At 56.8% G+C, this 22,579-nt stretch overlaps 2 protein-coding genes across 9 annotated transcripts in view; one reads left to right on the top strand and one right to left on the bottom strand.

The window, feature by feature from the left end:
• Nucleotides 1–1,585: 1,585 nt before the first annotated feature.
• Nucleotides 1,586–5,702, top strand: GINS2 (GINS complex subunit 2). Its single transcript, XM_062500176.1, has 5 exons — nucleotides 1,586–1,678; nucleotides 2,369–2,483; nucleotides 3,161–3,260; nucleotides 4,328–4,454; nucleotides 4,901–5,702. Exons 1-5 carry the CDS (start codon nucleotides 1,589–1,591, stop codon nucleotides 5,024–5,026), a joined length of 558 nt encoding a protein of 185 aa, XP_062356160.1. The 5' UTR covers nucleotides 1,586–1,588; the 3' UTR covers nucleotides 5,027–5,702.
• A 1,256-nt stretch (nucleotides 5,703–6,958) lies between these two features.
• The window catches only part of GSE1 (Gse1 coiled-coil protein), a 61,821-nt gene continuing 46,200 nt past the window's right edge, over nucleotides 6,959–22,579 (bottom strand). For 5 of the 8 annotated variants that reach the window (XM_062499796.1, XM_062499801.1, XM_062499800.1 and 2 more), the window contains 14 exons: nucleotides 19,306–19,505; nucleotides 17,772–17,953; nucleotides 17,437–17,634; nucleotides 17,058–17,249; nucleotides 16,468–16,784; nucleotides 15,774–16,098; nucleotides 13,574–14,154; nucleotides 12,899–13,011; nucleotides 12,073–12,343; nucleotides 11,847–11,969; nucleotides 11,371–11,739; nucleotides 10,152–10,421; nucleotides 9,691–9,794; nucleotides 6,959–8,633 (listed from right to left, as the gene is read on the bottom strand). In XM_062499796.1, coding sequence (XP_062355780.1) covers nucleotides 8,499–8,633; nucleotides 9,691–9,794; nucleotides 10,152–10,421; nucleotides 11,371–11,739; nucleotides 11,847–11,969; nucleotides 12,073–12,343; nucleotides 12,899–13,011; nucleotides 13,574–14,154; nucleotides 15,774–16,098; nucleotides 16,468–16,784; nucleotides 17,058–17,249; nucleotides 17,437–17,634; nucleotides 17,772–17,953; nucleotides 19,306–19,505 — 3,380 coding nt within the window. In that variant the 3' untranslated portion in view covers nucleotides 6,959–8,498. Of the gene's footprint in view, nucleotides 8,634–9,690; nucleotides 9,795–10,151; nucleotides 10,422–11,370; nucleotides 11,740–11,846; nucleotides 11,970–12,072; nucleotides 12,344–12,898; nucleotides 13,012–13,573; nucleotides 14,155–15,773; nucleotides 16,099–16,467; nucleotides 16,785–17,057; nucleotides 17,250–17,436; nucleotides 17,635–17,771; nucleotides 17,954–19,305; nucleotides 19,506–21,208; nucleotides 21,324–22,579 lie in introns of those variants that run through there. The other 3 variants (XM_062499803.1, XM_062499799.1, XM_062499798.1) reach the window with 3 other exon arrangements.

The following is a 22,579-nucleotide window of genomic DNA, read 5'->3' as shown; positions in this document are numbered from 1 at the left end:
CGTGCGTGGGTTTGGACGCCAAGGGCTGGGGTTCGTGTTTTTTTCCTAACAGCGCCGGGGAGGGGGAACTCCCATGATGAATAAAACCCCTGGGGCTCCACACCCCCGGTTTGGCTGTGTCAGCACAGGGGGAGTGGGTTGTACCCCCCAAAACACTCCAACACCACCCCCCAGGAGCCACCCTCTTTCCCATGGGTGGATAAAAGTGGGGCCCCCACTTCTCCACTGAGGATTGAAGAATCTATTCCAGCAAACAGCAGCGGGAAAATGAACTCGGCGTCGTCACCCTTATCCCGCCGGATCGGCCGCATGCCGGGAGGGAGCCGGGGGCGATGCTTCCCGGGGAGCAGCGGCACCCGGAGCCGGCGGGAGAGGCGGGAGTGTGAAAGCAGATGGAAATTTAATTTTTTAATGACAGCAGCAGATGGCAAAAGACACGCAAGGGGAGGCGCAGCGTGGGGGAGATGTTCTGGAGCGCCCAGCACGTGCTGGAGGCACCAGGGGATGCTCTGGGAATGGGGGCTCAGGGACCCTCCTCGTGCCACCCACGGTTGGGGTGGGTTGGGGGTCTCCAAGGCTTGGTTCCCACCCCAGAGTGGGGGTAACATGCATCCCAAGGGTTGTGGTTGTTCCGTGGGTGGTCCCAGGGCTGAGCCCGAGGTGGTTTTGGGAGAGGGATTGAGGAGAGGTGGATTTGTCTGGTGGGGAGGAGTTTCCATGGGGACTTGCAAATGGGATGCAGCCCCCAAAAATCATCCAGAAGCCATTTGGCTGAGCTGGATGTGAGGAGGGGGATGGATGGATGATGGATGGATGGATGGATGGATGGATGGATGGATGGATGGATGGATGGATGGATGGATGGATGGATGGATGGGGAACAGAGGAAAGGGACAGGTGAGTAATGGTAGGTGCCTGTGCATGGATGTCTGCACAGGGGCTACTGAACAGACAGACACACTCAGCTGCTGGTCTGTGCACAGGAGGGCAGCTGCTGGGGCCTGGGCACAGCCCAGGGACAGCCACGCACAGCCCCGTGTCACCCACACAGCCCCGTGTCACCCATCACACTCCGTGTCACCCATCACAGCCCCGGGGGTCGCGGGGACCCGAGCCTGTTCCCACGGGGCGCTTCCGCTCCCGTCCGCCAGGGGGCGGCATCGGAGGTCACCGCCACTCCCGAGGCGCCCCGGCAACAAGTGCCGAGCGCTGATTGGCCGAGAGCCCGGGAGGAGCTCCGCGATTGGTCCCCGTGCCCCCACCCGGGCCTCCCACCGCGGGGCCGCGGGGAGGGCAGGACAGCCAATCAGAGAGGCGTGCGCCACGGCGACAGTAGGGAACAGCCAATCAGCGTGCGCCGCGCCGCGCCAGGCCCCGCCTTCTCCCGGAGACCGCGAAAAACGCTCCGGGAGGCGGGAGCGGGGCGCGGTGGGCGGGACCTGAGGGCTGCGCGGCCAATAGGGAGCGAGGGCGCGCGGCGGGGTCGGCCCCTGTGCGATCCCGGTTCCATCCCGGTTCCATCCCGGTGCGATCCCGGAGCGATCCCGGTTCCATCCCGGTTCCATCCCGGTTCGGTTCCCCCGGGCCCATGGAGCCGGCCGAGGTGGAGTTCCTGGCCGAAAAGGAGCTGGTGACGATCGTGCCCAACTTCAGCCTGGACCGGATTCACCTGATTGGGGTCGGCGGGGCCGGGCTGGGCAGGGACAGGGGTTGGAGGGGGGCCGGAGCCTTGGGGACACGGCTTGGGGTGCCCGAGAACAAGTTCGGGGGACTTAGGGGGCAGGGACGGGGCTGGGTGGCTCTGGGGGGCAGGGACAGGAGATTAGGGAATTGGGGTTAAGGGTTTGGGATTGAGGGGGAGGAGCTGGGGGGGATTGGGATGGGTCTGGGGTGTTTGGGAACAGAGGGAGGAGATGGGGGTAATGGGGATGGATTTTGGGGTGGTGGGATTGGAGGGATGAAGGGATTCAGGGATGACAGGCAGGGGGATTAGAAGAAAAGGGAGTGCAGGCCTCCTTGAGGTTTGGGAGGGGGCTGTGCTGTCCCCCACATCTTTGGGGGTCTGTGCAGCCCCTGAGCCCTGTCTGGGAGTGTCCAGCTGTCCTGGGTGCTGACCAGAACCTGGGCATGTCCAGGGAGATGGAATTTGTGGCTGTAATTCCTGTGGAGCACCTCGAAATAGAAAATCTACTGGAAACATTGGTTATTCTTTCTTGAGGGAGATGAGGAAAAGTCTGAGAGCAAGAATTCTGGGAAGTGAGAGGAGCTTTTCCAAATCCTCTGGAAACTCTCACCACATTAGCAGACAAATTCTGTGCAGTCCAAGCCTTGGTTGTTGCCTGCCTCTCATCCTTAATTTGTTTTCCAGGGAGATCTGGGTCCCTTCAATCCTGGTTTGCCAGTGGAAGTGCCTGTGTGGTTGGCCATAAATCTGAAGCAGAGGCAGAAGTGTCGGCTCATTCCCCCAGAATGGATGGATGTTGGTGAGGATGGAAGCTCTGGCTTCAGCTCTGGCCTTCAGTGGGTGCAGTGGAAACATGAAATTAAAAATAACCCGTTTTTCACCATTAGCGAGGAGCTTAATTCAAAAACACAAAGCAACTGAAAGAGAAGGATCTCATGTTTCACCACTGGTATTCTTTATTTACTCTGAGGGTGGTGGAGCTTGTTCAGAAGAAGCTTTAGGGACTTCGGGTCACAGAATCCCAGAATTTTTTAGGTTGGAAAAGACCTCCAACCTCATCAAATCCAACTTGTGCCCCCACCTTGTCACCAGCCCAGAGCACTGAGTGCCACATCCAGCCATTGCTTGGGCACCTCCAGGGATGGGGACTCCAAACCTCCCTGGACAAAAACCTTCCAGTGTTTAATCATCCTTTCAGTCCAGGAATTCCTTCTGATGTCCATCCTGAACCTCCTATGGCAAAACTTGAGGCTGTTTTCTCTCATCCTGTCACAAATTCCCTGGGAAAATCTCTGTGAGGAGGGACACCATGGAAGTGTCCATGTCCCTTGTGTGCCTGCTCACAGGAACCTTTTCCTGCCCTCACATCATTGGAGTCCTGGACCCTGAGCTCATCCTACAAAAACGACCTGGATTTTCCTGGGGAGGGAGCATTGAAGGCCTGGCAAAACCTGAGCATCCCTGGTTGTATTTTAGGGAAACTGGAGGAAATCCGGGATCAGGAGCGGAAAGAGGACACCTTCACTCCTATGCCCAGTCCCTACTACATGGAGCTCACCAAGCTGCTGCTGAACTAGTGAGTAGGAGCTGAGCTGGGCCATTTTCCACCCCACTTGGTGTGAGCACGGATGATTTTTCAAGCTTTGCTTGGCAGCAGCCCCAGAGGGCGGTGGGGAAAGGGAGAGTTTGAGGGAGGTTTATCCCCTCATCCTGCCAAGATTTCACAGCAGCTTTTCCCTCGTGGTAACTCTGCCTCTCAGGAACTTGGGGATCGCTTGTTCCTTGGCCTCATAATTGGGGCTGTGTCGCTTTATTGAGCAGCAGCTCAGCGTGGAGGCCTGGAGGAGCCGTAACACGTTCCATGGCTGCAATCTGTTCAGCAGCCTCGAGCCTCCAGGCCTCTTCCTTGGCTCTCCTTCAGGAGGAAAGCTCCTCTTCCCTCAGCCTGGGGAGCAGGAGGCCGGGGATATTCCGAGCCTGAGCTCCTGCCTGCTGAGGCATTTCACTTGTAAAATGTGCTGGCTGGTATTTGTCTCAGCGAGGGCTCTGCTGACTTTTTAAGCCCTCGATTAAGCAGGGTGGGCATTCTAGCTCTGGCTTTTCCTCTGGAGAGGAGGCTCCTGGCGTGCTGCTGCTTCCCAGCACGCTCCAGCAACCCTGACAGCTCTGTCCGTGCGCATTGATCGTGTCTCCCAGCTCCTTATGGCAGCGCTGAATGACCTTAATGGGGTGATGTGGCACATCCCATCCAGCCCTTCCAGCTTAATTCTCCTTGATGCAGCCCTGGGAGCCCCAAGCCAGGGATTTCACCATGCTTGAGCCCTTGGTTTCCCCAGCTGGTCATGACTTTCGCCAGGTTTGGGGCCCTCTGTGCACCTCGTAACAGCTGGGCAATTGAGGAGCAGAAGGATTCTAGTGACAGCCCACTACTGCGTTGGAGCTGAGCGTTTCTGGGGAAGGAAACCATCCCAGAAATCTCAGTAGGAGAAGGGGCAGAGAGGATTTTAATGTGGAGTCACGGGTTTTTAGCAAACTGTCCTGCAAGGGACGTGGGGGAGTGAGATGGTGACAACACTACTCAGTGACATAACCACACACCCCTCAGAGCCTGCTCTGACCCTGCCTTTTCTTTCCCTGTCCCAGTGCCTCTGACAACATCCCCAGAGCAGACGAGATCCGGACTCTGGTGAAGGACACGTGGGACACACGCGTGGCCAAGCTGCGCCTCTCCGCCGACAGCTTCGTGCGGCAGCAGGAGGCTCACGCCAAGGTGTGCCAGGAGCTCATCCCAGGAGGGATCCAGCTGCCCCAGGGCGCTGAGGGATGAGGGATGAGCTGCTGGGAAAAGGCTGGCTTGGGGCATGCTTGTCCTGGCTTGTGGGTGCGTCACTGGAGTTGTGTGTTGAACCTCGTGGGCCAGGGGCAGCTCCTTGTGGGAAGCAGAGGAGTCATGGAATGGTTTGGGTTGGTTCTTAAAGGTCTCATCCCACCCCTTTTCCACACCTTCCAGTAGACCAGGCAGCTCCAAGCCCCATCCAGCTTGTCTTTGAACACTCCTTAGGAATGGGGAATGTTCTTGAAATGGTGCTGGGGTGCTTCTCTTGGCCAGGGCTGGCAGTTGGGTCAGTCCCTTGGGGTGTCACCAGAGGGAACTGTGGGCTGTGAGCTGCTTCCTGGGTACCTTGGCCTCCGTGATATTGTTCTTTCCCCTTTTAGCTGGATAATTTAACCCTGATGGAGATCAACACCACCGGGACTTTCCTTACCCAAGCTTTGGATCACATGTACAAGCTCCGGACTAACCTCCAGCCTGGGGAGAGCTCCCACTCCCAGGATTTCTGACCTGGAGCTGGGCAGGAGCTGCTTCATCTGAGCAGCTCCCACCTCCCTGCAAGGACCTCCCAGCCCTCAAATCTCCTCTCGGGGCCGGGTGGGAATTGCTCCAGAGCTGCTGGAGCATCACCAGAGCCTCAGTGCAGGCAGTGACTCGCTGGGCGGATCTCTCGGGTTGTACTTCAGAGAGGGAACTTCTGAGGGCAGCACAGGCCACACACTGCCTTGAAAGCCATAAATTTCAAGGCGGTGCTTCCATGGATTTTCTCAGAGCCTTGGGGAAAAAAGGAAAAAAAAAAAAAAAAAAAAAGAAGATGTGCTGGCAATGAGGTGTCTGCTGGGGAGATCAGCTGGGAAGCAGATCCATCTGCTCTTTGGAGAAGGACAAAAGAAAATGGTTTTCCCTCTCCAATACCAGGATATCATCTATCTATTTTTGTAATATTTGGGGGTTTAATCCAAAACTTGTCTGTAAAAAAAAAAAAGAAAGATAATAAAAAAAAAAAATCGCCGCTGAAGAATGGCATCAAATTAATCCTGGGCTGTTTCACACACAATGCTTGGGAAATCCTGCAGCTCTCCTTTGGCTCTGGCCCTGTTTCCCTGCAGAGGAGCGACAGGCAAGGGCAGGATCCGGGCAGGGTCAAAATGCAGTCCAGGACAGGATCAAGGTGGGATCAGAATAGGATCCGGGCAGTATCAAGATGGGATCTGGGGCAAGATCAAGATGGGAACCAGGACAGAGTCCAGGCAGGATCCAGACAGGCTCTGGCAGGAGCAGGGCTGTGCTGATGGCAGCTGTAATTACTCCTGGAGCCCGAGGGTGCCAGGCTGCCAGTGCTGCCCTTCCCCGAGCATCTGGGCCAGGCTCCCGCTGCCATCTGTGCCCTGCCTGCCTGGGCTGTGCCCCCAAGGGCTGGCACAGCGGGCAGGATGGCAGGAATGCCTGCGGGAGCTGCCGGGAGTGCTCGGAGCAGGGCTGGGGATGCTCAGAGCAGGGCTGCGTTCCCAACGGAGAAAGGATTCCTTGCCGTCGTTGTGGAAGAGTTTATTTTGGGGGGTTTTTACGGGATGTTTTCAGGAATTACAGCAATGTATTCATAAATACCTAATTACTACATTCAACAATTAATATATTACATTACAATTAATTCCAACAAAGTACACTCTGAACATGTTTAGGGTTGGGTTTTTCTCCTTTTTTGGGTTTTTTTTTTTTTTTTTTTTTTTTTGTTTTCTTTCACAGCATCCAACCTGCTCCCAGCAGGCTCTGCCTTCCTCTCCTTCCTCCTTCCAGGCTCTGGCACAGCTGCTCCAGCAATTCTGCACAGACACAAATGCTCACCACAACCCTGGGGCAGGGAGAAAATTGGTCCAAAAACCCTGAATCCAGGCTGGTGAGGAGGTAAAGTCAGCACAAGAGCGAGGCTGCATCCCAGCCAGGCTCCTCAGCACGGCCAGGGATAAATTGCCAATGATTTTCCATCCCTGCCTTCTTCTGCCATGGCACACAGGAAGGGAAAGGAGAGGAGCCACGAGTGAATTTTGCCGTGTTAAAATTCCCTTCGAAGCCCCGAGTTGGCAGCGGCGAGGCCAGAGGCTGGCGAGGCAATTGGGGATTTAAAAAAGATTAAACTAATTTCTGTCACAAGGGCATTTTGCTTTTTAATCTTGCCCAGCTTTTTTTTTTTTTTTTTATTTGGTGAAGCCAATGAGAGAGCAGGGAGTGGGGTGGGGGGTTTAGTGCTTTTCTTTGCCAGTGCAACGAGGGAATTTAAAGCAGGAAGCAGAGGTCACCTTTTCCCAGAGATGTGAGCTGGTCTCGTGGCGAATTAAAAACAATCTCTAATAAATAATTTAAAAATAATCAAATAAAAAGGCTCCCCTGGAGGAGGCAGGGCACGGGCTGGATTTTAGCTTTTTTTTTTTTTTTTAAGATGGTTTTTAGCTAAAAATGGCACCAAGGGTGACCCTGGTGGCACCAGGACATCCCTGCCCACCTGCAGGCACAGCTCCACATGGATTGTCCCCAAAGTGACACCAAGAGACCCCACAAAACCCCCTCTCCCTGTGCCCAAACTGCCTTAGAGCCACTCTGATTGTCTTGGTATTTTTTGTGGGGGGACAAGGACACCCCAATGCCACCCATCCCTCAACCCTCCACCCTCTCAGCACAATTCCTTGGGATTTTTCCTTTGGCAGACGGAGCCTGGGCAAGGCTCAGACACCACCCGGCACTGTGACACCCACGAAGACCCAGCTGGAGCAGAAAAAGCCCCAGAAAGCAACGAAAAAGGGTAAAAATAAAAAAGAGAACACAGGAGGGTGGAAGGGTTGAGCTTCCTGAGGGACTGGTGGTGGGACAGGACCTGCCCCACTGGAAAAGGGCATTTATTTTTCCTGGTTTTCAATTCTTCTTAAAACGTTTCAATTATCTTTTCTGGCCCGACCAGCAGCAGTACAAACACTAAAAAGCGAGTTAATCCTTTTGCCAAAAGAAAAAAAACAAAACAAAAAAAAAAAAAAAACAAAAACAGAAAGAAAATAAAAACAGGGAGGTAGAAAGATGGGTGAAAAAAGGGGAAAAAAAAGCAGAAACATCTTAAAAAAAAAGGCAAGCTTTTTATAACAATAATTAAAAGCAATAAAAACATACAAAACTTTGTTTTTTAATATATATACACAGTACAAGGCTGAAGCACCTTTTTTTTTTTTTTCCTCTTTTTTTTTTTTTTTTTTTTTTTCCCGCCTGTTCAATCCCAAAGCCGGGGTGACAAAATGACCCCGCGCGTGTCCCTGCCCCTTCCCCACCAACCAGGAACAAAAAGGGACCTTCAACCAGTTTATTGACTTTATTTTTTGATAGCGAAGTGCATTTCCAGGGGAAACCCTGGGCTGGGGGTGCAGTGCTGGGAGCAGGATCCGGCAGCACCCGGCCCCGCGGGGCCCCACCGGGTTTAGTGTTGTCGTGGAGTCTTTCATTGTCTTTTTTTCTTTTTTTTTTTTTTTTTTAAGAAAAAAAAAAAAACAAAAGAACCAAAAAAAATGAGCGTTATAAAGTGTGGGTGGGTGGAGGCGGGGGGGGGCTTCAGAGCTGTGGCCCCCGGAGGAGGGGACAGGAGGGGACATGCCAGGGGCTGCTGGCCATGGGGTGGGCTCCCGGCTCCTCCCGGCTCCCATTTGCTTCATGCATGGCACATTCTCCATTTATTTATTTATTTCTCTTTAGTTTTGTTTGTTTGTTTGCTTCCTTTTATTATTAACGATTTTGTTGTCGTGGTTTTGTCTGTCCTTTTTTTTTTCTTTTCTTTTTTTTTTTTTCCTTTTTGTCTCGGTTGTTTTTGTATTTTTTTTTTAATTTTTTTTTTTTCTAAATTTTATTATTTTAGCTTCAAACCTCCCAGTGAAAAATATTAAATATTCAAGGTAATAAAATAGATTATTATTTCTAGACTATATGTTCGGCCTGGCCCAGGGAGCGTCACCTGGGATACCCCTTGAAATAACCCCTAGACCACTGCATTGCAGGCAAGGCAAGGCACTTCCGCAGGTGATCCAGCTCGGCTTGCAGGCGCTCCCGTTCTGACACCATCTTCTGCTTCTGGCTCCTCAGCTCCTGCAGGCAGCCAGGGAATGGGAAAGGGAATGGTCAGTAGGGCACTGGACAGCTCGTGGGGCAGGGAATAGTGGGGGAATAGGGTGGGGGTGGTGGTGGGAATGGGTGTTGCAGGGATGGGCAGTGCAGGGTTTGGGATATAGGAGGGGATGGGCAGTGCAGGGATGGGCAGTGCAGGGTTTGGGATACAGGAGGGCATGGGCAATGCAGGGTTTGGGATACAGGAGGGCATGGGCAGTGCAGGGATGGGCAGTGCAGGGTTTGGGATACAGGAGGGGATGGGCAGTGCAGGGATGGGCAGTGCAGGGTTTGGGATACAGGAGGGCATGGGCAATGCAGGGTTTGGGATACCACAAGGGATGGGCAGAGCAGGGAACGGGCAGAGCAGGGTTTGGGATAAAGCAAGGAATGGGCAGTGCAGGGATGGGGCAGTGCAGGGTTTGGGATACAGGAGGGAATGGGCAGAGCAGGGAACGGGCAGAGCAGGGTTTGGGATAGAGTAGGGGATGGGCAGTGCAGGGATGGGCAGTGCAGGGTTTGGGATACCACAAGGGATGGGCAAGGAAGGGAACAGGCAGAACAGGGTTTGAGATACAGCAAGGAATGGGGCAGTGCAGGGAATGGGCAGAGCAGGGTTTGAGATACAGCAAGGAATGGGGCAGTGCAGTTTGGGAAACAGGAGGGTTTGGGATCTAGCAGGGAATGGGCACTGCGGGGAATGGGCCCTGAGGGTTTGGACACTGCAGGGAATGGGCACTGCACAGGATGGGTGCAATACGTAAATGGATGTGCTGTGGGATGATTGGGTACCTCGAGGTCAGATCCCAGGAAAGCTGGGTACCCAGGAGGGTTGGATGCCCAGGGGATGGGTGTCCACAGACCCTGGTGCCCATGGGATGTGTGCCCAGGGGATGAGTGCCCAGGGGATGGGGTTCCCAGGGGATGTGTGCCCAGGGGATGGGGTTCCCAGGGGATGTGTGCCCAGGGGATGGGGTTCCCAGGGGATGTGTGCCCAGGGGATGTGTGCCCAGGGGATGGAGTGCCCACCCCCACTCACCGCCATGCTGTGTGACAGCTGCTCAGCTGTCAGGCTCAGGGTGTAGTGCTGGGCCTCCAGCCGCCGGCACTGCGTCTGCAGCACCTGGCGCTCCAGGTTTTGTTCTGTAACATCCAAAGGACAAGGGCTGAGCACCAGCTCCTCCCACGGAGGGTGCCAGCACTGGTCTAGGCTCTGCCCAGCCAGCAGTGATTGCCCCCAGAATCCCAGAACATTCCCAGCCCTGGCACTGCCTGTGGGGAACCTTTAGATCTCACTGACAGGGCATTGGGCAGCTGTGAATACACCCGTTTTTCATGCCTAAATTTTGCAAAAACAGCAGTGCCTGTTGCTTCCATGCTGCTCCTGCACTGCTGGAGATCCCCCAGTGCTTCCCCAGTCCATCCCAACGGGAACCAGTGACACCTCCCACAGGAAACTAAAGCACAAATTGGCATTCTACCCTCCCTGCACCCCCTTACCTTCTATATGTTCCTGGTAAGCTTCAAAAATTGCCTCGATCCCTTGCCACTTGGGCCTGGGGTAATCTTCCTCCTCTTCCTCCTCTTCTTCCTCCTCCTCCTCCTCCTCCTCCTCGGAGGCGGAGTCCTGGGGCAGGGGGGGCAGTGGCCGGAGCAGCCCCTCGGCCGTGCCGTTGTGCGGGGGTCCGGCCAGGCGGGTGGATGCCTGCAGCTCCGGGATGTTGTAGTGGATGGATGTGTCCAGCTTGTGGTTCTGCTCCACTGTCCCCCCTGTGGGTAGCCACAGTCAGCCCCTGCCTGCTCCCCAAGGCATTAATTCCACCCTTCCCAGATTTTTCAGGGGCTTACAGCATCTTCTGTGGGGTTTTATCACTCCTTGTGCGCTGGAGTGGTTTTATTTGTTTCAGTCACTCGACTGAGTGAGTTTGGAAGCTTTGGAACTGTATTATCTCTAATTTTTAGCTTCAGCAATGAGCTCATGGGACGCTCCAGCAATGTGGCTGCCAGTATCAAACCCTGGTTGGGGGACAGGGGGGTGATATTCCAAGACCCAACTAGCTTCCTGCATCCCTGCTTCCTTCTCTGGACATCAGGGAGAATTTCTTGATTGGCAGGTTTGTTAAATACTGGAAGGAGCTGCACTGAGAGGTGGTGGAGTCCCCATCCCTGAAGGGATTCAAGAAGGGCTAGATGTGGCACTCGGTGCAGAATCTTACTCTCCTGGATTCTTAAGTACTTTAGATTTGCAAGTCGGGCATGTAAGGAAGTTATTGTTGTGTGGCATAGTAAATTCTATATGAATCCCTTGCTAAATTGTTTAAGTTACCAATTAAGTTTAAATGCTGTTCAGTTTAAGTTAAGTGCTTTAAACATAACTTGTTGATCAAGTCTAGGCTCAGTTTAGCACAGGGGTCTACTCTGAACTTGTGACTCAACACAAGGGTCTTCCACATTCCTTTTCATCTTTACCCTTTCCTACCCTTTTGTTTCCCCCCCAACTCCAGCCTCCACACAGATTATTTGGGGTTTATTTCCTGACTTTGGACTTTTGTTTGCTTTTCCTCAGAGCGCTTTAACCATCTAATAAACAGGAGAGTGAACCTTGCCAACGAACTTTGTTGCGATACTGGTTTTACACTAAGCCTGGTTTTGCTGATAATTTTGCTGGTGATTCTTTTAAGAGACTTTAAAACAGTAATTTCCAACAACTTCCTGTTACCTTTGTGCTTCTGCAGCGCCTTCTGCGTGGACTGCAGCACCGACTCATGGAACTGGTGAGCAAATTCCTCGGCAATGAAGGGCTCCCAGGGCTTGCTCTTGCCGTTCATGCTGTGGGACAGCGGCACCGGGATGTCCTTGGGGAGGGGACCCCTGACGTAGCTGAGGATGCTCAGAGCCTTCTTCCCGGGGTGCCCATCGCTCAGCCGGGGCTTGTCCGGTGCCGTGCCCGACTCCTTGGGCCTCGGTGGCTCCTGGGGTCTCAACTGGTCTAACCTGGAGACTTCTGCTGCTTTCGGCACCTCCGGCACGGAGACGGCGATGCCCACGGGTTTATCCAGGTCCAGCAGGAGCGGCGGCACTGGAGGCTCTTTGGGAAGAGGAGCAGCAGTTGGCTGCAGCCAGGACTCCGTGCACCCCTCAAGGCAAAGCAGTGCCCCGCAACCCAAGACCCAGGGAAAGACTTGAAGTGCTTACCAGTGCTGGGGGCACCGGGGCTGTCCCGCGGGGAGCTTTTCACCACCACGGCAGCCGGTGTGGTCTTCTGCTTCATGGCCTGGAGCATCTCCACCAGCTTCTCCTTGTCTGCGGCATGGGAAGCTGAGGTTTAGTGTAGCCTCTGCTCAGCAGAGCCAGCTCAGGGCCCCAGGCAGACACCCCAGGGCACCCCCAAAGCCGAGCGTGCGCGGGCCATGGCTGTTACCTTTCCTCTTCTCGGCGCTGATGTGCGTGAGGTTGAAGATGGTGAGGAAGCGCTTCTTCTCCTCGAAGTTGGGGCTGTTGTTCATCTCGTCGGGGCTGTAGCGGGTGGAGAGCGGGAGGCGCGGGGAGGGCGTGCGGCGCTTGTTCTGCACCGTGGGTGGAGAGGGGCTCCGCTCCCGCAGCATCCGCCGGCGCTTGCGCCGCTTCTGGCTCAGCAGTTCCTCCTTCTGCTGCTGCGTGGTGAGGCCGAAGAGCTGCAGGAACTCCAGCTTCTGGGGCGACCAGGGAGAGAGCAGAGCAGGGTCATGCCCCATCCTCGTCTCCATCCCCATGTTCATGCCCATGCCCATTGGCATCCTCGTCTTCATTCCTATTCCCATCCTCATGCCCACCCTCATCCCTGTTGCGATCCCCATCCCCATTCCTATTCCCATTCTCATCTTCATTCCGCATCCTCATTCCCATCCCCATTTTCATCTCTATTCCCCATTCCCATCTCCACTCTGATCTCCATTCCCCATCCCCATTCTCATCCCCGTTCCCCTAATCCTCGTTTTCATTCCTGTTCCCAGCCCCATCCTCATCCTCATTCCACCCCCATTCCCATTCCAGTGCCCATTCTTACCGCCATCCCCATTTCCATCTCTATTTCCATCCTCAGCTCCATTACCCATCCCCCTCCCCATCCTCACCATCCCCACCTCTAACCCCCTGGTGCCTCTGCAGACATGTGGGGATGGTGGCTGTATTGGGCACTGGGAACTGGTGTAAAGGAGGGGCTGCTTAGCCCTAGGGGACAGGGAGGGGACAGGGGATGCCACCAGTACCTCAGAGGACGTGTCCAGCTTCAGCGGGGGCTGCTCAGCCACGCAGCGGAGATGGGCCCGCACCTCCTCCTCGTCACTGTCATCACAGGAGTCATCCAGGTCGTAGTAGTACCCTGGGGACAGGGAGAGGCTGGCATGAGGCTGGAGACACCTTGGAGACCTGCTGGGACCCCAGGAAATCTTCTGGGACACAGGGGAACCCCACTGGGCATAAGGGTGCAGCAGGGTAGGAGGTCAGAAGGGAGCGATGTGGGTCCAACACGGGGCCCAGCAGGGTGAGGGGAGCCCTCTCCCCTCTCCAACAGCTGTGGGACCTCGGAGGGCATCGCCCATCCCTGTGTATCCTCCTGGCATTGCTGTGGGATGTGTGGTAGGGGATCAGCGGGGTACAGGCTGAGGAGGCTGGATGAGGGTGGAGCCCTCATCCCACTGGAGTGGGGACAGCAATTCCAGCCCCTCCCAGCTCTCCCTCTCCTCCTCACTGCTGTTTTCATCCCCACTCCAGCAGCCCCATCAATATTTAAAACCCTCTTATTAGCTCCAGTTCATCATTTATTAATCGGGCACGTCTGGAGCGCAGGGTTTACCGAACCGCTCGGATGTGGGAATGTCAGCATCCCTGGGAGACCCCTGGCCAGGTCCTGGTGCCAGGGGGGGAAATCCATGGTCCCTCACCTTTCTCACGGGCCTCCCGCCGCCGGCGCTCCTCCAGGTCCAGTTTGCTGACCAGCCTGCGGTGCTGCTGCACGAACTCATCGTAGATGTACATGGGGTCCTGGGAACGGGGCTGGGGGGGCCGGTACGGCGAGCTGGGCTTGGCGGCCTCGGGGAATGGGGTGGTTGGGGCTCTCTGCTGGCTCAGGATGCTCTGAGTGGACTTTTCCAGCTCAGCTAGGAAGGGGGTGTGGGTGAAGGCCCCATGCTCTGGGGCGCCGGGCTCCCGTCCCGGGGGGTATTTCTCCAGAGAGTCCCTCTTCCTTGGCCCCTCCTCCAGCTTCTCTGGGCAGAAGACCCTCTCCACCTTCACCAGTGGGATGCCCTGGCGGCTGGGCTCAAAGGGTGCTGGGTGGCTGTGGAGGGTGTGGGGCTCGGGGAGGCGCCTGGGAGGGTCAGGGGGGCTCTCCATCAGCGAGACGGGGTTCCAGAGGGACGTGGTGACGGGGTGGTGCTGGGGTTTGGGGGAGATGAGGGGTGGGGGCCCACCAAAGTGCTGCCCTGGCTCCCGGCTGCTCGGCTCGTGGCGGCTCGATCCCAACCTGCAGGGGGAGGAGAGCACCCGAGAGGTGAGGAGCTGGCACTGCCACAAGAGAGCTGGCAGCACTCCAGCCCTGGGGGATTTTGGGGAGAAAAATCCCTGTGAGGAACACCCAGAGGGGTTTGTGCACATGGAGCTGCCACTCTTGTCCCCTCCCCACCACAAACCTGAGGGATGGGGGAAGAGTTAAGGCTGTGCATGGGTGGGTTGGGAAGGGATGTGGCTGCATCCCAGGAGCACTGGGCTGGAGACCCCAGCCTTGACCCCTGCATGGGGACAAACGAGCCACCAGTCCTTCCACAGCCCCGTGGTGAGGGCATCACCCCAGTTCAGCCCTCCTCTGGCAGCCAGAGCCGGAGCCAGCCCGTTTGCAGGATAAATATTTCATGTGCCCAAGCTGTGCATTTAACACTTTTCCACTCCAGTGCCCCGGAGCTCCGCACAGCGCAGCGGCTTCAGCTCGGCGCCGCCATCGAGTCACCATCGGCAGGGAGCACCGCCTGTCCCCTGGGATGCAGGGAAAGGATGGGGATGGAATATCCCCAGCTGCAGGTGTTTCGGGGTGACCTTGCTGTCTCCTCTCCGGTTTGGGGTGGGAGGAGCGGATGGGGAAGGGAGCCCGCGGCGGGCGCTCGCCTTTGTGCCGCCCTGTGATCCGCTCCTTATTATCCTCCGTGAGCCGCGCTAATCCCCTGGATACCCAAAAATAACAAAAGGAGCAGGCGGCAGAGCTGGCTGGATGAGCCTGCACCGCTTAAGTGCTCAGCCACGGGGGCAAGCAAGGCCCTGTCAATCAATCCGGGGATATGGGCACGCTCTGCTGCCACCCAAACTGCCCAGGCTTGGTGCAGGTACCCCCAAACGAGGTAGCCACCATCCCAGCCCCGCTGCCTGGGAGGGGGGAGCTGCAATTAGCAGTGCTGGTGGCTGTGCAGCACCTGGCCACTCACTGCTGGCCCCTGGCCACCTCCTGGGCTCGGCGCCTGCCGCCACACAGATGTCGGGCACAGGGAATGCCCGGCACTGCCAGCACAGCCGGCCTGGCTGGAACTGTGTGGCAGGAACCCGCTGGCACCGGTCAGGCACCGTGGCTTCGGCTCATAGGATGTGTGAGGGGCATGGCTGTGGGGTGGTGGATGCCTGATGAAGGGCAGAGCTGGGTAATAGGGTGGGCACAGCCACAGGTTGGGGGGAAGATCCTATAAATCATCATAACAAGGCATCATGGAATGGTGTGGGGTGAAGAGACCTTAAAGATTATCCTATTCCAGCCCCTGCCATGGGCAGGGACACCTTCCACTAGACCAGATTGCTCAAATCCCCATCCAACCTGGCCTTGGACGCTTCCAGGGATCCAGGAGCAGCCACAGCTTCTCTAGGCATCCTGTGCCAGGGTCTCTCCACCATCACAAGGAAGAATGTCAGCCCACTATCCCACCTAACCCTGCCCTCTTTCTGTATAAAGACATACCCCCTGTGCTATCACTCCTTTCCCTTGTCCAAAGTCCCTCTCCAGCTTAAGATACAGATATTCTAGCAAGGCCTGCTGCAACATGGGAAAACACAGTTCGGTTTTGGGGGAAAGCTCCATCCCTGGAGCACGACTGGCATCATCCCTACCTGGGATGCTCAGGCCGGTGCTCAGGCTCAGCTTGGCTCGGGGCACGCCCTATGTCCAGGTGCTGCTCCAGCACTTGCTGCCGGAACTCCGAGACCTGGGATTGCCGATCCTCCTTCTCCTGGCGCAGCCGGCGCTGCCGGGCCAGCCACTTCTCCTCCTCGTTGGTGCGATGGATGAGCAGCGCCGTGGCCGCGCTGCTCCCGGGCAGAGGGAACACGCTGTGGTTGGGGATGAGGCTGGGCACGGGGTGGTGGGAGCCCGGTGGCGGGTGTAGAGGGTGCTGGATGGGCTTTGGCGTGGGCAACACCGAGTCCTTGAGCTTGTCTGCGATGGAAAAGGGGTGATGGAGAGTCAGGGTGTGGAAGGGGGAGGGGGTATTTTGGGGTGAGCGTTGCTATGGGCGGGAAGGACCCAGAGCTGTGGGGTAGCCACCGGTCAGAGTGGTCGCTGCCCACTTGCTGCCAGCCCAGCTGCCCCACATGCACCGGGCACAGTGCCAGCCCGGCCCGAGTCAGATGGCACAGGCACCGTGCCGCCACTCTGAGCTGCTGCAGCTGGGCTCCTGGCAAAGCAATCTGGCAGCCAGGACAGCCCATCCCCGTCCCCAGCCACCTCCCGGGGCCTCCGACCCCCTCAGCTTTGCCATCTGGAGGGGAGAGGGGACCAAGGCAAGCTCTAGAAGGCGGGCATTACCTGCTCTGCTGGGTGCCAGCGGCTCCACCGGCTTGCCCCGCTCCTCGGCCGGGTGCCCCCGCAGCCCGTGCAGCTCTGCCACGGGGAGGAAGGGCCCCTCCATGGCTTTCACCATGCTCAGCTCCTTCTCCCGGGCACGCTCCCGCTGCCTCTCCAGCTCCCGCTCCCGCTCCTTTTCCCGCTCGCGCTCCAGCTCCTTCTCGCGCTCCCGTTCCCGCTCCCGCTCCTTCTCCCGCTCCCGGTCGGCTTCTCGCTCCCGCTCCTTTTCCCGCTCCCTTTCCCGTTCCCTCTGCCGTAGCTCCTCGTCCATTTGCAGCCTGAAGAGAAAAACCAAAAAGAAAAGCACCAACCCCAAACATCTTCCCCTTGGAGTACCCCTAAAATCGACCCTGGATGCTCTGTCAGCATCCTCTGGAACACCCTTGAACCTCCAGAGCACCCCCAAACAATTGCTGGGCACCTGCCAGCATCCCCTGCACCACTCCCAAATCCCTAGTCACCTCTCAGCATTCCTAGAGCATCCCAAAACCACCCCTGGTCCTCTGGAATGTCCCATCCATCCGTCCCGCCATCCATCAGCCCTTCCGTACCTCTCGGCGGCGAGGCTGGAGATGCGCTCGGACTGCAGGGCGGAGAGGGACGAGTGGGAGAGCTCGGGGGGGTACCGGACCCCCGAGAGGTGCAGGTGCATGGCCGAGGGGTGAAGGGGTGGCAGCGAGCCCGGCGCTGGCAGCGGGTAGAAGGGGGACCTCAGTGCCGATAGGCAGTACGACTCATCCATCCTGGGGAGACAGGGATGCTCAGACAGGCAAAGAACCCCCCAATTCCCCTCCCAGAAGGCAGATGGGTGCTGCCTTCTACTGGGAGAAAAGGATGGAGAGCCCCAGAACGCCCTCAGCGGATCATGCTCCCACTTCCCAACACCCCAAAGCTCATCCAGTGGTATTCCCAATGCTCAGAGGTGCCCACCTGAAGGCAGGATGAGGGAAGGGGTGATGTGTCAGGTAGCTGGGGTGGTAGTAGGCAGCAGCAGTGGCCGGGTCGAGGCCGAGGGGAGGCAGGGAGGACATGCGGAGATCCTCGGCCGTGTGGTAGGGACGGAAGCTGCGCAGGTAATCCTCGGTCACTGCACTGGGAGGCACCACGTGGTGCACCGGCCGCTGCAGGCTGGGGAACAAGGAGATGGTCACCATTCCTCCCTGTCCCCCCCCCCGGGGAGATGTCACCTCCCCCAGGTGGCATCAGAGCTCGCAGGGGACACCCGCATCCTGCAAACCGCTCCCGTTCGTTCTGAGCAGACTCACTTGAGAGGCGGGAAGCGGGAGTCCTGGACCACGGAGCTGGGGGGCAGCCCGAAGGAGTAGGGTGTCCCCAGGAGGTGGGAGGGGACAGTGGGACCTCCTGCTTTCTCCTGTGCAAGGGGGGGCTCCGAGATGAGGCGCTCGCGGCCGGCGCTGCTGCTGCTGCCTCGAGACCCTGCTTCCTGCTGGAAGGCAAAGGGACAGGAATGCCAAGATGGGGGACAGCAGGGGATGGGGAATGCCTGCTGTGTCCCCTCCCCAAGACCCTCAGTAGGTCTCCAGCATGCCTTGGATAGCACCAGTACTCGTGGAAGGATTCATCCACCAGGGCATCTCCTGCATCCGGGCTTTGGAAGGGTAGCTGGAGGGGTGGGAGGGTCTGGGAGGCTACACCAGGGGGGCCCCCAGTGGGAAAGGAGGTGCCGAAGCTGGGGCAGAGCTGAGGGCAAGACACCCATTACCTGCCTGCAGATTTATGGCTGCTTTGTTCTCCCGAGCTATTAATCATGCAGGGAGGAGTGACACGGCCAGGGGAAATCCAGCCGGCCTTTGATAAGGGCCATAACCCAGGGGTCAGCCCACAGTTCCCCCCCCTCCCCGGCATCAGCACCCTCCCACAGGGCCTCAGCAGCTTTCCATCAACTTCCACCCCTGGTGTCAGGATGAAGGTCACTCCCTCCAGCTGGTGAAGCACCCCTAGCAAAGGGGGAACGACTTGGGGTGACAAGAGACCCCATAGGATCTGACAATTAGTGGGGCGGCCCCACAGCGAGGCAAGTTTTGGTTTAAAAATTGTGATTTTTCATTGCACCTTCTCCATTTAGCAGCTCAGGAGGAGGAGGATGGCAGCACCCGCAGCATCCCCCTCCCCACCCCATCCCATCCAGGGCAGGGGCAGCCCCAAGGTCACCACAAAGGGTGCGGTGTGTCCCCCCCCCCACCCGGCCACCACTTCTGCCGCCTGCACGGAGCTCATTGTGCGTGCCAGGCTCTGCTCTTATTACCTCCCATCTCAGATTGTCTGCCAGACAATCACCACGCTCGGTTAACCCCCACACCGAGGGGGACACAGGGGTGACACCGGGCTGGGGAGCTCCTGGACATCCCACGCACCCCTCCGAGCTCCCAAGGATCACGGTTCCATTTATTTTTTCCTCCCCACCCCTGCCCCCAGCGCTTCTCATCCCCTAGCCTCGCCTCTCCGCTTTGTGGTTTAATTAGTCTTTCCAAGTGGCATAATCCCCCCGGGAATCTGCTTGTAGCATGCGGAGGAGAGGAGAACCACTAACGATGCTTCTTAATTAGCTGCTCTCCCCCTCTTCTCACCCCCCTCCTCCTCCTCCTTCCTCGCACTCCCCTCAGGATGGCAGCCCGGGGATGATGGCAGCAGGGGGACGATGGCAGCACCGGTGACACAGCTCGAGGACACAGCAGGGAGAGGAAGGGACAAAATGTGGGCAGCCCAGTGATCCCATGCACAGTGTCCCACACCCTCCATCCTTCAGGGGGGTCGGGCAACCCCCAAACACAGCCATACCTGTCTGCCCTCACTCCTCCAGACCCCGTTGACCGTCTTGGTGGGGGCGATGGTGACCACGGGCGGTGTGCTGGGCACGCTGTGCCCCCCTGGGGGCACGATGATGGGACCCATGGGGCCACGTTTGGGAGTGCTGGCTGGGGAGCTGTGGTTGGTGGCTGGAGAGGACACTGGGGACGACTCGCTGCTCAGTGAGGACCCTGGAATTAAATCAGAAACTGAAAATAAGTTAGGAAAACAGCAGCTAACTGGATGAAACCACCCTCTGAAGGAGCTGGAGCCATTCCTGACAGAATGCCTCACTGCAGGGAGCAGGGGTGGGGCACCAGGGTGCACTCAGGGAATTCAGCATCCTGCCAGACTCCCAAACTGGCCCCCCATCCTCCCATCCCATAAGTTCCCAGTGGTGCTAAAGGCTCCACCCAACACAGTGGGATGGGGCAGCCCCTTGATCCCACCTAACAGGAACTTCCAAACCCCCAGTCCCACACAATGTGGTGCTGGCCCCAGACAGCCAAATCTTCCCAAGGCAAACCCAGAGCCTCCTTAATCCAGCTGGAGAAGTTGTCACAGACAAACCAGGGCCTCTGGAGACACTGGGGTGAAGGACTGACTCCCTGAAACCCTTGGGCAAGGCTTTGGTTTCATTGGCATAATACTTCTGTACTTTAACTTATCCCCACCCCAGGGATGCTGGCCATATTTCCAAAGGAAAAATAAAAACAGAGTGAAAGTTGAGAACAGGAAAAGCAGAGAAATACAAATTCCACATTAACCAGGGCACAGGGAGTCTGGTGTCTGCTCCACGGAACACTTCCCATTCCCCAAACCCATCTGGGAAGCATGGGGAGGCTCTGAACCCCCAAACTCGGCTCCCTCCATCCCAGAGTCTGGGTCAGAGAGAGATTCCAATATGTCAACAGGGATCAGCTGTCGGAGAGTGAGGAGTAGGCTGTGCTCACAAGATGTGGTGACAGCAATGCTCCCAAGCAGTGGACAGGGCACGGAGAGAGGCCGTGGCTCCCTCAAGTGTGCAGGGTGTCCCCTCATCTTCCTGAGTGTGCAAGGCCACTCCTCTGAGTGTGCCAGCCAGCTCCTGTCCTGTGGGCACAGCAGCCAGCTCCCAGGGCATGCCAACAGCTCCTCACCCTGCGCCCCACCTCCGTCCCCTTGCCCCCTCCTCACACCACGCAACACCAGGAAGCAACCAGGAGGCAACCAGGAGGCTGGGAATGCCAGGGGAAGCAGGAGCATCCCTGGGCAGTGGGAGGGATGCTGGGTGGGAAGGATGCTCCAGAAGGACGCTCTGTGGGAAGGATGCTCAGCAGAGCAGAGGCCAAGTGGAGCATCCCGCTGCCGGCCGCCCTCCCCGATTAATTATTCCCGAGTTGCTCCGAATCGCTTTCATTTGAAGAGCAGCAAGGCTGGGGGAAGGAGAAAGGCTGTCCCCAACAAAGGAGGCCGATTTGACACCCACTGAAGTCTATCTTGTCAGCGCAAGGCCAACAACAATTAGCAGCCTAATCCCCTCTGAGCTGGGAAGCCATTACTCACCACGCGATAGCGTTAACAATCAATACCATCACAATGAGCCCGGCAATTAATGAAGCTAAAGTCTTACTTCAGAACCTTAATTCTCGCTGTGTGGCTTTAAACGGGAGGGTTTGTGATCGTTATAATTAACTGGTGGTATTCAGCCAGGAGTTAGTCAATGAAACTAATCTGGATTGGAGATGACAAGAGGCACAGTGTGATGGTGTCACCTTTGTTTTCTGACCTCCCGCTTCCCGCTCCGCGATAGCAGATTAGCAGCCTGGGCTGACAGGCAAATGTAATTAACAGCTGAGACCCTGACGGAGAACTGGGAAAAAAAGAAGGGAAGGAGGAGTGGAATAAAACCCACCCTGCAGACAGCCCCAGGCAGGACAAGAGGCAGCAGCCCCTGGACAGGCGGTGGCTTTGTGGGGCTTTGCTGGGAAGAGGTCAGTCAGGATGAGCCTTGACAGTTTGGGATGCTGTGGAGCAGCAGGATATCCCTAGGGATGTGCCAGCACACCTGTGAGCCCATAAAGGTGGAAAAAATACAGTGATCCTGTGTGGATCTGGCATCTGCCACAGCGGAGCATCTCCCGAGGTGGGAAGGGAAGTGGAGTGAGCATCTCCTGTCGTGGGAAGTGGGTGAGGATTTGAGGGAAAAGCAATTTGTTTCCTGGTGCTAAAAACCACAGCGAGGAGAAAAATCCCCTTCCCAACACACACCCAAACCCACACGGATCAGAAACCTCTGGGATGGGCCACTTGAGGCACCCAAACGGGCAAGGGAGGGGTTTTTGCAAACAAACCATGCAGGTGTTAAGGGGAAATCCAAAAGGAACGTGGCTTCTTCTTTCCAGAGCCGTAAAATCCATTCCCAAACCTGCTGATGTCCCTTAGGATGTGCTGAGCAGCACAGGGAGGGCACAAGCTACGGGGTGCAAGGGGGAAAAAAAAAAGCAAAATAATTCCTCAAACTCAATCAATCGCTCCAAAGGAAGCAGATGGGTTCCAGAGGAAGCAGCTGGGAAAAACCAGGAGCTTCCAGTGAGGATGAAGCATCACCAAGACCTGGTTCCCCCAGGGCTACAGGGACCTGGTATCCCCACATGTTTCCTTGGGAGCAGCTGATGCTTCAGGTCATGGCTGTGCCAAAAAAGGGCCTTTTAAATAGGGTCTTCCAAAAAGACTTTGCAAAAAACATCTTGCAGAGGGGATGAGTGTCTTTTCCAGGATCAAAGTGCCCAGGCAGTGGGCAGTGATCCAAGGGGATCACCCACTGATGCAAATAACAGGGATAAAGACTATTTCATCCTAAATTGATGATACTAGCAGTCTCCTAAAACACTTCCCAGCCTGGGGACTGGCTGCCTCCTTGTATGGGTGTGGGAGCCCTGGAAATTCCCATGGGATATGCTCCATGAGACAGAGGGAACCTCAGGGTGCTCCAGAGATGGGGCACGACCAGGGAACATAGGGGACCCTACAGAAACACAGTCCCAGTCCATGTACAGCCCTGCCTGGGGATGTGGGGTAGTTATGGGGCAGGGCAGGGGCTGTGAGGCACCCCAAAGGGCTGGGGGGGGGGGCACTCCCAAGGTGTTCCAGAAGCAGCTCACACCCAGCATCCCACATCTGAACAGATACAGGGGGTGTGGTGGGGGGTGACAAGAGCTGGGCACCTCCTGGGGCTGTTCAGTTGAGAAATTTGGCTGGGGAAGTAGCAAATTTGGGGAACCTC

The sequence above is a fragment of the Cinclus cinclus genome, chromosome 11 (assembly GCF_963662255.1).
Source record: "Cinclus cinclus chromosome 11, bCinCin1.1, whole genome shotgun sequence".
NCBI lineage: Eukaryota > Metazoa > Chordata > Aves > Passeriformes > Cinclidae > Cinclus > Cinclus cinclus.
The sequence above is the reverse complement of the archived record's forward strand: the minus strand, read 5'-3'. Positions and strand labels throughout refer to the sequence as shown.